Below are 12948 nucleotides of genomic sequence, written 5' to 3'. Positions count from 1 at the left end.
AAATGGTTGCTTGTAAAGTCGGTTTTACGGGCGAAGATTTTACGTGACAACGTCTTTTTCTCGGTAGAATATTTATTGATATGAATATTAACAGCACAAATTTTAACTATAGAAAATATATTTTGTTTACTAAAAATACAGAGACAGAGACACAAGCACGCGCCGATTCAATTCTCTAGTGCTGCGCGCGCGGCGGACCGATCATAGTTCGGTGACTCATCGTAACGTTACCGGGCGTTACACTTTTTCATGAGTGCCTCCGAGCCGCAACCTAATTTAAGACGTTGTCACGTCAAAATATTCTTCAATGCCTACATACAATGCCCGAGCGGCAAGTGTAGCAGTGACCCCAGCCATAGATATACATAGTTATAGGACTATAAATGGAACTATGTAGTGGCCGCACTTGAAACAGCAATAGTAGTCTCTGGTGTTGCCACTTGCGTTGGTTTTCCACTTATTAGGCAATAAATATAATGCATGATTAAACATTACTGATAATCATAACAACTCACTTTAATTTACGATATATTTGTGGTTCATCAAAATTTGGTTAGGTTAGGTTAGGGTAGGTAGCTTACATTACCAATAGGTGATTTCTGAGGGATTAGGCATACCAACATCGAAACTGGGCCACCCAATGGCCCGGTTTCGTTCTCAATTTTTACTACATTAAATCTGTTTATAACATTCCCTTTTATGTACAACCTGTAAAGTAAATATGAATGTAAATATTTAACATGCGCCATCTAAAAAAATTATGTAAACGTTTATATTTTTTTTCTTAAAAATGGCAACTCTTGTATAAGGAGTGTGTTATGAATTGTGATGGCATTAAACAACACATGCCTTGCACGCAATATATCCTTATTATATTACATAAAATTTGTTAGCGGGAGATCAATATACTATGTAACAACTTATTTACATTCTTCAAGGGATTTGTCCCGTGATTAGTGTTACGAAATTAGTCTCCTACAGGCAGTGTACTCCTGCCACCTCAGCCCTTTTCGGGCGGAATTTAACCCTTTCTGGTAATCAAACCAACAACCCGATTTTAAAATCTTCAGCCCAAAATGGCTATCTAGTTCAATTATCTCGAAATAAGGACGAACAATTTATTGTATTAAAACCCTGCCAAGGGAAGGGAGGAGCTTTGCTTACGAACAGGTGCGCTTTAATTGGCCATTCAAGTTCTTAACATCCATAAAAACTTGCCCTTTATAGCGTTCTGGTGGTACTGCTGACCACATTATAGATTACACGCTTTTATAAATTTCTAACTCTTTCTAGCCCTATTTAAAGTGCCGAGCTGCCTTTTTTAGGACAACAAGGTGGCAACACTGCGACCATCGGTCATCTTTAATTTTACCTTCAAATCCTTGTGAAAAAAGATGTCAGGAAGAAAAATTGAAGCAGAAGTTGAAACATGATTGATAATTACAGTCATATTGACCCTACCATATTTTATATTTCTGAAAGCATACCGGGACCACGAGAAAATAGTAGTGAATATTTAAATTTAATAAATAATTATAATTCTCAAATCACACAAAGTTGTGACTGTGTTGAAATATGTCCCGAAAAATGTGATTGTATTTTACTAAATGCTGTAAATAACCGAACCATTCAAACATCTACAAATAGTAAAATTGATGGGAACAACGAAATTGAGAACCTGGGAAAAATTCGCATATTAGAATGCAATGATGTCTGCACTTGCAGTGAAAATTGTCCTAATCGTGTGGTCCAAAAAGGTCCAATCAAAAATCTTTCTGTAAAACTTTGTAGCAATGAAGCCAAAGGATATGGTCTTTTCACAATAACATGCATTCCAAAAGGAACTTTTATTTGTGAATATGCTGGTGAAATAATTACTAAAAGTGAAGCTGAAAGAAGACAATCCACCAATTTGTCAAGGCAGAATATGAATTACATATTTTGTTTGAATGAAGTTGTAGGAAACAAAAGTATGCAAACATATATTGATCCTAGTGTATTTGGTAATATAGGGCGCTATATAAATCATAGTTGTTCACCAAATTCTATAGTGTTGCCTGTGCGCATTAACTGTCCTATCCCAAAATTGGCAATTTTTAGTTGTCGAGATATATTTCCTGAAGAAGAAATCACTTTTCATTACGGTATTGACAGTTTCATTTGTTCCACACAAAACATATTGAATGAAAGAAAATTGTGTTTATGCTTGAGTCCCAAATGCAGCGGTTCTATTCCTTTCAATCCATTTTGATTTAAATTATGTAATTTGAAATGTGGTTAAAGCTGTACCCTCTAACCAAAGGTCAGGGGGAATGTTGGACCCAGACTTGACCATTTTTTTCATGCATACAGAAACCAAAGTGTTCTTATTTATGTGAGTATTTCTTTTCTGGGAAATTAATTAAGTTATGGGAGAAAATGTCTTTAACATTAATTTATGATTCACTAGCTACACCCTGCGGTTTCACCCGTGTAAGTCTGTATCCTGTAGGAATATCAGGATAAAAATTGCCTATGTGTTATTCCAGTTGTCCAGCTATATACATACCAAATGTCATTGCAATTGGTTCAGTAGTTTTTATGTGAAAGAGTAACATACATACATACACATACTTCCATCCTCACAAACTTTCCCATTTATAATATACTAGCTGCACCCGGCAAACGCTGTTCTGCCTTACTCTTATCGTTTAGTGGTATGAAAAATAGATGTTGGCCGATTCTCAGACCTACCCAATATGCTTACCAAATTTCAGAGGAATCGGTCAAGCCGTTTCGGAGGAGTATGGCAACGAAAACTGTGACACGAGAATTTTATATATAAGATTATATGTTATTCTGATTAGTAGGATAGGATTAAGTAGGATGGTAGGATAGGATAGATGTTTCGCTGTTTAGTTTTTGTAATTAGCCAGCCACTTAGAAGTAATTGATGCATCTTAAACAAACTACCAAATGATTTTGATTAACAAGAATAAAAATATAAATTATATAGAATTATTTTTTTATTTTCCATTTTATGTTTTTTTATTCCAAGAAGTGATAATAATATACATTAATATCAGTATACACAGTGCATAGAGATTCAAGTTTCGACTGTCGGCACTAACGGTCATCCCATACAAAACACAATTTTTGGATCATCTGAAATGGCCAATTTCTTCGAACTTTTCGTTTGAACCCAATAGATGGTGGTAGTTATCACATATTTGCGTGGCGTAAAAATACCGCCACTCGCAGCTAGATTTCACTATTCGCTTCTTTATAGTACTACCATGATAGTCGGCGCATAAGTATCGCAATAATATATTATTTTACCTTCGACTACAGTATTGTTTCATTGCAATATGTATAAATTCAGTTATTGTTTCATTTTAGTATGTATACAATATACATTGCTAGGATGCCACTCGGTGCCATGTTTTTTTATCTTGTTATTCATTATAAATTTAAATTTTTCTTTATACGAGGTAACTTGTCTTTAAAATCACATGCTTACGCCATAAATGATAAGTAATAACAGAAGTGTAAACAGTAAAATAAAATATATGACATTTCAAATCTTTTGGCCGATGTAAAAATTCAACAATACCATTATTCTAATACATCATTATTCAAAATCTGCCAGAAACTTTTACTCTGCTCATGAAAATACTCCCAAAAAAGGTGTTGCATCAATTTTTTTTGTGATTTTATATAATGTGCAATTGTTGCAATTATCAGAACTACATGGCAGCAGTGTGGCGCCGCGGTTCTGAGGATCGCGCTTACTTTAACGTTGGTTAAGTTTGTAATATTGTTAAGATGTTATTGTACAGACACGAAACCCATTTTGTCTTGCTTCAAGTCTCTATGATACTTAGATTTTAGGTATACCTAAGACGGAGAATATTTTACAACTGAGGACTTGTACCAAGTGGCTGATACAGATGGTTGATCCTGAAAATAACGTGAAAAAATTGTAACCCTAGGGTATACCCCCTATGAAATAAGGTCCGTATAACTACTCCCAAGTTGGCGGCACTGCGCTTTTATCACGTAGAAATACTCCCACAGGCCAACTGCTTATGTGTGAATGGCGCACCATGTATCATTACTATATAGTACAAAGCTACAGTCGCTTTCTCTGTCCCTATGTCCCTGTGAATGCTTAAATTTTTAAAATTACTCAACGGATTTTGATGGGGGTTTTTCTAATAGAGTATAACAACAACAACTTAATAACATTTATTAAACTGCTCCGAAATAACGGGTGCGATGCCGCAGGCAAAAGCTCTAAAATATATTTGTCACAGATTAAGAACTAGTTACTACGTATTTGTCTCTAAACCTAAGTCAAAACCCCCTAAAATTGCCTCAATTATTTGAGAATTTCCCTAAAAATATATTTAATAAAAATTAAGAATAAAGATAATACATATATAGGTATAGAGAGAACTATACTTTACTTTAGTGCATATATACATTTGAATATTCATTTTAATATTGGTAACTGAAGAATTGTAATTTTTTATTATTTTTTTATATCAAAATATATTCTGATGAATTAAAAATTCCCAAAATGTACCCTAAAAAAGGTATATGAAAATTTTGTTATCTGTTTCGTATTCATAATTATCTGTGAGCAATAGATATTTTGTGATCTGTAAGTACAAAATATTTTGTCCGTATTGCTCCTGTTCGTTTCAATTTACATACGGCGCGGAATGCCTCCATCTTATCTTTGTTTTAGTGAATAAACGTAAACATATTCGACATAATAAGATAGTTGTGGCTTTCAAACAAATCTTATCTTTAACGATTATTTCTAATAAACACTGGATAAAAGATGACGGACACTGTGAATATGTCACTAGGTATATATAACCAATTCTGTTCCTATTTTTAAATCAATCTAAACATTGAGTATAAATTTTGGTTTTAGTAATAATAATCTCTAATTTGCTTGTTATTTTCAAGACTTTTTTTATTATGCTATACAAGTAATATAATCGAAATACCTTCGTTGTAGATGAGATTATAAAACAGAATAAACAAAATCAAGCTAGCAGAGGAGGTGGAACAGTCCGTGGTCGTGGCGGTGGACGAGGAGGGCGCCGAGGACGTGGTGGACGTGGTGGAGCCGCCCGGCGAGGACGCTCGCAGTCACGGCCTGGAACACCTAATAGTCAACAACGTTCTAGTCGATCACGTTCTCGTTCACGAGGACCTCGAGGCCAAGCACAGACCCGCGGTAGATCTCAGTCTCGCAATAGATCAAGATCCCAACAACGTCGACGATCATTTTCACGAGGGCGATCTGCTTCAAGATCGCGTTCACAAGTTCGAGGTCTTACTCCTAAAGGCAGAGCAGGTCTAGAAATTCAACAATATGAAATGCCACCTTTGCTTAGACGTAACAACAGAATAAACAGAGGTAATGAGTTAATGTTTTATAGTTTCATATTCACAAATATATTTATATTATCCTCAAACATCTATATTAAAGTTAGGTTAGGTTTCGTTCTAATACTCTGGCATATTTGTTTTGTATTTCTAAATTAGTGTTTCAAATGGTTACAAAAGTAAATGATTTATGATTTTTAATTTAATTTTTAGGTGGATTTCAAATGAGGCTTAGAAGATCAAACTCTATGACAAACTTGCAAGGAGGAGTTCACAGTAGACTGGGAGTAGTTGGTAAAAAAGGCAATACAAATAGCAGCTTTAAACCATTAGCAGTTGCAAAGAGAGGAATTGCAAAGCGAGGTCGTGGTTTTACTACTCGAAACAAATATAGCAATGTAGGTCTTCGTTCTGATTTAATACTACAAGAACAACGACAAAACGTTATCAGATCTCAGACCTTTACTCGTTCTAGAAATAATTCTATAGGTTCTACATCTCAACTTACAGTTAGTGTAGCTAATGATTTTGCTAAGAGGCGTAGAAATAGTTTTGGAAATGCAAATTATTTGAACAAGCAAAGTTTGGCACAACTCAATAATGAATATGGAGGATATCGCAAAAGAGGTGGAGCTGGAAGTGTAAAATCAATAGGATCAAATAAATCAAACAGAAGTAATTCTAGCAAAAGATCTACACGGTCAAGAGGAAGGGGAAGGGGACGGGGAAACAACCGAGGTGTCGGGAGAAAATTTATTAATAAACAAGTTTTGAATCCTCGATTACAGCAGGAAATTGCAGCTGTTCAGGGAAAAGTTTATGGTAGCAGTGATACAGAATCTCCTTCTGGATTCAATTTTACACCAACTCCAGCCACTACAAAGCAGACAATGCACCAGCGCTTTGCTACTGCCTAGACATTGACAAAAAAAATACTGTGACAACAAGGCACTACATATTGGACTTGGCTCTTTTTTCTAACCATAGCTATAAGCCGACTTTATTTTCTGATATAACTACCAATGTAAATTATAACAGAAGAGTAATAGAGGTAGATTTATACCTTGTTTAAATTAATCCTGTATTTGAAACATACTAGCATTTAACAGTATTATGTTGACATTAAAATTTTGTAAACATTGCATTTGGTTATAATATCTATCAAATATATTTATTATTACATTACTTAAGTACAATTTAAAAACAGTTTCTAGTTTTCTTAGGTTTAAGAGGCAAAATTTCTATTGTTTATAAATATTTTTTGTTACTTATAATATAGTGTGAAAATAAAAGTTCATTTAACTTATATATATTTTTTTTATTTACACATTTTACAGGAAAATTTTGAGTTCTCAGAATCCTAACTTTATAACTTGATTTTTTAATTACATTTTATACATCTTTGGCATCATGATAAGCGAATCTGTAACTAAAAATTATTAACATTATTAACATTCATTATTGCCCTTCTTTACCTAATCTGTGTCACTCTTTATGTGAAAAAATTTATATCAATCAATGTTAGTGCTTGTGTAGGGTTAGAGGTTTTGGTAAAGTACCAATTTTTATTCAAGATTCATATCGCACAGATAATGCTATGCTACTAATATTATAAATGCGGAAGTTTGTTAGGATGTGTGTGTGTTTGTTGCTCTTTCACGCAAAAATTTCTGGACCGATCGCAAAAAAACTTGTTACATAGATAGCTGGACAACTGGAATAACTTATAGGCAACTTATTATCTTATTACGCGGGTGAAACCGCGGGGCGCAGCTAGTAGAATATAATAGTAGTAATAGAGGCATATTCATCTATTTTGTAACATAAACTCTCATACAGTATCCATAATAAATTAAGTAATAATATAAGAGTGAGAGTAGAACATATTATTTACTTACAATTTTCACCAAGTATACTACTTAAAATTAATCCATGAAAAGTATGCACTTCATCATTTCCAATATTATTTGAGTCAGAATGTGAAAAAGTCCAACCTAGATGTTGACCACAATGTGGACAAACACATATTCTCCAAGTATAGCCTGGAAACCAAGAATCTGCTCCTTGACTCTAAAATGAAATGTGTGCGCTTATAAATGGTGTAGAATTGTATCTGGAGTTATTGTATTCATCAATTATAAACTATACTAACTGCACCAATATTTTTACAGTTTGCTTTTTCCATTGTGATTATATCAAAATTTATTCCAAATGGATTAACCAGTGTTTGAACTGTAATGTTTTGTTTTCCAAACATAGTTTGCTTATCTACTTTTTGTGCCCCCGAGCTAAGCTTATTAAACATATAATGTGAATCAGCCACATCAGTGCCACATTTACGACACAGTAACAATTCTGAAATCATGAATATTTATTTTCTTTTTTCTTTTGCCTTCTTCAGATATAGATGACATGGTCACAAATAAAGCATAAATTATTTTATTACCTCTGCCATTAGTTTCTGTTTGAGAATATGTCTCAACTAAATAGTTGCAAGAACTATAAAAAATTAAAGCAAACAAAATGAAAATCATTCCTTTACGTAAATACAACAAGGATACTTAGCTATAATAAAATAATATTAAAATTAATCAATACAAATGAAAAGTAAAATGAGATGCAACCGTAGCAACCAAAAGATCTAATGGAAAATAATTTATTTAAATATACTTAAAAAAAAAACTAAAAATAATTTTTACGTGAAAAGTAGATAAATAGATATAACGACGAACTTTCAGTGTCAATATTTCATGTTTTTTTTCAATTGACATCTGTCACTGCCCTCGACAGATGTAAACAGTATTCCGTATATCTAGACACTTTGTATCATATACCACTATGGTTCCGTAGTACTCTACATCAGAGTAGGATAATCACGGAATATAAAACATAAACGTGTTTTATATTCCGTACTACGGGTACTATATTCGAGTCTGCTCATATGGCTATAAATGCCAGGCTCCTTCAGGGATCTACAAATTAACGATCTTCTAAAGCATATGATAGCACTATTGTGTAGAGCTTCTTGGTATAACCCTAACGCGTACCTTTAGCTATGGTCCATACATCGAATCAAAAGTCCAAATGGCTTCAAAAATCTAGGTATTTGGAGAAGGTGAGACAGTATTTCAGCCCGGGACAAGTGCTCAATCTTTATCAAGCACAAGTCTGATCGTGCATGGAGTATTGCTTTCATCTCTATATGGTAGAGAAGCGTGCCAAGAGACTTATAAACGAAGGTGATTTGGTTAAAGACTCCCAGAGCCGCGCTCATTGCCGTAGAGTGGCTAGTTTGTCGTTCTTTTGTCGAATACACGATCTGATTCCGCCATCCATATTCTTCCACCAATCATAGAGATGCACAAATCGCAAGCATCGCCATATGTTGGACGTTCCATACACCCGGACAAAGCGGTTCGACTCAAGTTTCTTCGTTCGAACCACTAGAGACTAGATTATTCTCCCTGATTCGGTGTCCCCATGTGTTTGAGTACCATATGGAGGTCTTTAAAACATGAGTAAACGGGTACCTCCTTAGGAAGTGCGCTCCATCTTAGGCCTCATCTCAGCTTACTATGCGGCGAGATCGTGGTCAAACGTTGCCCTATTATCAAATGAAAAAATGGTAAAGCTAGATTGATGATTGTAAACACTGCCAAAATATGGTTTTTGATACCACTACATAATCTGTGAGGCTTTGTCAAATCAAATGTCACTTATGTCAAGTACTCGAGTAGTGTGTTTACATTTTACAGGGTTGGAACATTTTATTGTGATCGTAAACATTATAGTTGTGTTCGTTAACAGTAATAAGATTATTCATCTTTAGTTTCGTTATTCCTAAAATGTCTTTCTTTAAGAACGTAACTTCTGGATTTAATATTCGCAGTCGCGAAACAATTCTCAAGGAATCGTTGATAAACAATTTGTCAGAATGCGTAAAAGACATACAATACAATAGCCAATTTGAAGAAAATTTTCACAGTGTCCTTGGTTCTTCTGATTCAACAAATACACTTTGCATGGGATTGGAAGCTATTTTTTTACATGGCTTAAAAGATACGTTTCTACTAAAAGCTAAAACTGTTATCTCTGGTGAACTTGATCGTCCCCAGTCCAGCTTTTGGCCGCTTATTTTAGTTCTTTCTCATCGACAGAATATTGATCAAATTTCGTCATTACCGCAAATAAATACCGAAATAGGGCAATGTCGTGCCTGGTTACGAATAGCCCTTAACGAGTGTCTTTTATCATCATATATGGCTACGCTTATAAAAAACATATCAGCTGTTAAGCCTTTTTACAATAGGAGTGCATTTGTTTGTGATTCTGAAGTTTTGGAAGTAGCACAGAAATTAATACAAGGTTTAGAAACATGTGTGCAATTTAATCTTCCCATAAATTCAAGTCTTCTCAATCAATGGCCTGAGCAAGTTCTGATGCAAGCTGGTATTTGGGTACCGACTCTGAAGGTAGCACCAATTTCAGCTGGTCTCGATGTGGCCAGCACTTTATCTGATGAAACTAAACCTAAATTGGCATCTACACCTAATAAATCTTCAAATATTACTGGTTTGGGTAAAATGTGGGCTCTAAATGAAGATGAAGCATTAGACTTTATATTGTCTAAAGATTCTTCACAATTCTCTAGTAGAGACAAAGAGACAAATGTTGTAGAAGCTACAGAAGCTAAACCAGAAATGGATAATACTAATGTAAAAGAATCGGAAGAACTTGACTTGAATGAAGAGCAACAAGATCAATCACAGATTTATTCTTCATCAGTTAATTCGGAAGGGTTTGTGGCCCCATCTGATGTTATTATATCAGGAAATTCTATTAGTGGCAAAGGCTGGTCAAATGATACAAATGATGATAATGTCTCAATAAATTCTAATTCTTCTCATGGGAGTAGTATGATAAAAACCCCAGAGCTAAAAAGTCTTTCCTCCCTTATAGACAACTCTAATTTATATGGAGATATGAATACTAACACTCCCAATTTAAGAGAAATTATGAAAGACATTCATAAAGAATTAAAAATAACTGTGGAAGACAGCAATGAGTGTAATTTGAATGTGGAGAATGATACACCAGAAGATCCATCACTTCATAGTTTAGATTTTGAAATAGTATCAAATTCAACAGGTTCCTTCACAGTCCCTGAATTACACAAAATGATGAAACAATTAGGACTTTTATCTAGAGAAAAAGGTCTCGATAGCCAAAATTATCAATGTAGAGGATGTCAAGATCTTTTAGGCAGTACAGTCTCCAAGGCAAAAGTTTGCGGTTTTACTGGGGAATATTACTGTTCAAACTGTATGGATTCAAATGTATTTATAATACCAGCAAGAGTTATTCATAATTGGGATTTCAAAAGATATGCTGTCTCAAAAAGGGCAGCGCTTTTCCTCTTGGAATTTCAACATCAACCTTGGATAGACATGAAAAAACTAAATCCAAAAATATATATGGGAGTCTCTGATATGGCGCATTTGCAGGAATTGAGAATTCAATTAAATTTTCTCAGAGCCTATATTTTTACTTGCAGAGAGCCAGTCATAGAAGAATTGCAAAAAAGGATATGGCCTAGGGAGTATTTGTATGATCATGTTCATCTATACACAATATCAGATCTTGCACAAATACCAAATGGTTCTTTGGTTTTGCAATTGGAAAAAGTTGTAACCCATGCAAAAACCCATGTGTTAGACTGTTGGCTGTGTAGTCAGAAAGGTTTCATCTGTGAGGTATGCAGAGACCCAAAAATATTATATCCTTTTGAGACAAGTACAACATATAGATGTGATGAATGTTCTAGCGTCTTTCACGCAAAATGTTTAAATGAGAATATTCCATGTCCAAAATGCAAAAGAAAGCAGGAAAGAACCAATGACTCATCATTAGTTGATGCTCTTCACAGTTTGATGATTAAATAGAAATATACCCATTCACATTTATGGATTGGATGAGATATGCGTTATTGAAAAGCAATAAAAGACAGTGTGAATTGAATGTATCTTTTGATTACAAGTTCAAATTAAACACATTGTAGTTTATTGAGGGGTTGATGAGAGATAAATGCATTTGTGATGAAGGTCCCATTATATTACAATTGTATTATTTTAAAACAAATTTGTTATTAACAAGCCATTAACTATGTAATCAAATATGTATTGGTGAATCAAAATTTTACTTATAAAAAAAACTAATTTACAGTAAAGAGTAATATATATTCCTAATTATGTTTTCATTTAATAGGTTAGCATAGCATTGATGTATAAATATGATAAAGGAAATGCTTTCTGGGTGTACAATTAGTCTCATTTGAAAAAATGAACCCACTGTTAATTTTTAGAATGAAAAAACAATTTTTTGTTATGCTCATAGAGTTTATTTACTTCCTATTTCATATTTACATTTTTTATTTAATAATTCATTGACTTACTTGGATGATCGTGTTTTTTAATAGAATTGTACAATTTGAGGACAGTTTTAAGGCTTTGTATAAATAATAAAAGGATATTCCCTTACAAAACGTAGGTTCTCAATTCGTAGTATATTTTAAATTTATGTAAGTATTAGCTGGCTATGTACTTAATACAGAGGTAAATTATACTATGGGTCTCAATCAGGAGTAAGAATTAAAAATAATTATATTACCAACATTATATTAATGTCATTCCAAATCACTTTTCTTACATTTACAATACATCTCCTAAAATACATCAATATTTTCACTTATTATAAACAATGCACTTATCTAGTCCTATTCAAATTTAATACGTCACTAAGAAAACTGTCCACACTTTCTTTTTTATTATTACGTTGTTTGGTGCTTTTTATTTGACGATTGTTGCCATTTCCTTGGTTATATGATTCTAAAGAGTACTCTTCAAAACAGTCGTCAAGTAATTTGTTTGGATCATCTTGTTTATTTTTAGGTTTCTTCTTTGACTGATAACTTAATGAATCCTTTTCAAAGTCCAATGGTACAATTCCGAGGTCGCCACTATAACGGTTTTTTGCTACTTGTAAATATTTTTTGCCTCTCACTGCTGTTAATCTTTTATCCTGCAAGAATATAAGGTATTTATAAAAATAAAACATAATTTTATTTTATGTATAAAATTATAAAAATAATTCTTGTTCAACAAAAAATATAAACCGATGTCCCTGGGGGGAGGTACTACTCCGATGTTAAAGACAACTGATTCCCTATCAAACAAAAAAATAATTACATGAATCGGTTGGAAAATTCATTTCAAAAATTATTTCACAGTTAGAAAACTGTAACTTCAGAGTGACAAAGGCTACATATTTATCACGGGGGAAGACGGGCCATACGGCTAGTAAATTATAAACGCGAAAGTTTTTAAGTACGAATGGATGGATGTTTATTAATTTTTCATGTAAAAACTACTGTATATATTTTAATGAAACTTTACAATAATATAGCTCATACATCAGAAAAAGACATGAGCTATATATATACCTAGTCTTGCCATAAATATTGTAATAAAGAAAAAAGAAAATTGTTAACTGCAAATAACATTTATT

General features: G+C 33.4%; 5 protein-coding genes across 5 annotated transcripts in view; 3 read left to right on the top strand and 2 right to left on the bottom strand.

Annotated features, from left to right (window-relative positions):
* The first annotated feature begins 1330 nt into the window (after positions 1 to 1330).
* On the top strand, positions 1331 to 2502 carry LOC119830149 (probable histone-lysine N-methyltransferase set-23). The gene has a single exon (XM_038353047.1). It carries the CDS (start codon positions 1430 to 1432, stop codon positions 2249 to 2251), a length of 822 nt encoding a protein of 273 aa, XP_038208975.1. The 5' UTR covers positions 1331 to 1429; the 3' UTR covers positions 2252 to 2502.
* Positions 2503 to 4641: 2139 nt separating this feature from the next.
* Positions 4642 to 6693, top strand: LOC119830165 (uncharacterized protein DDB_G0287625-like). The gene is made up of 3 exons (XM_038353069.1): positions 4642 to 4856; positions 5012 to 5416; positions 5599 to 6693. Exons 1-3 carry the CDS (start codon positions 4829 to 4831, stop codon positions 6300 to 6302), a joined length of 1137 nt encoding a protein of 378 aa, XP_038208997.1. The 5' UTR covers positions 4642 to 4828; the 3' UTR covers positions 6303 to 6693.
* On the bottom strand, positions 6683 to 8129 carry LOC119830166 (protein cereblon-like). Its single transcript, XM_038353070.1, has 4 exons — positions 7832 to 8129; positions 7538 to 7740; positions 7284 to 7455; positions 6683 to 6814 (listed from the first exon to the last, which is right to left on the bottom strand). The coding sequence occupies exons 1-4, from the start codon at positions 7917 to 7919 to the stop codon at positions 6771 to 6773; spliced, it is 507 nt and encodes a 168-aa protein (XP_038208998.1). The 5' UTR covers positions 7920 to 8129; the 3' UTR covers positions 6683 to 6770.
* Positions 8130 to 9108: 979 nt separating this feature from the next.
* On the top strand, positions 9109 to 11596 carry LOC119830244. Its single transcript, XM_038353181.1, has one exon. The coding sequence runs from the start codon at positions 9231 to 9233 to the stop codon at positions 11325 to 11327; it is 2097 nt and encodes a 698-aa protein (XP_038209109.1). The 5' UTR covers positions 9109 to 9230; the 3' UTR covers positions 11328 to 11596.
* A 223-nt stretch (positions 11597 to 11819) lies between these two features.
* The window catches only part of LOC119830451 (twinkle protein, mitochondrial), a 7879-nt gene continuing 6750 nt past the window's right edge, over positions 11820 to 12948 (bottom strand). The window contains exon 10 of the mRNA XM_038353478.1: positions 11820 to 12462. Coding sequence (XP_038209406.1) covers positions 12148 to 12462 — 315 coding nt within the window. The 3' untranslated portion in view covers positions 11820 to 12147. The remainder of the gene's footprint in view (positions 12463 to 12948) is intronic.

The sequence above is a fragment of the Zerene cesonia genome, chromosome 11 (genome assembly GCF_012273895.1).
Source record: "Zerene cesonia ecotype Mississippi chromosome 11, Zerene_cesonia_1.1, whole genome shotgun sequence".
NCBI classification, from domain to species: Eukaryota; Metazoa; Arthropoda; class Insecta; order Lepidoptera; family Pieridae; genus Zerene; species Zerene cesonia.
This window is presented reverse-complemented; position numbering and strand designations above follow the sequence as displayed.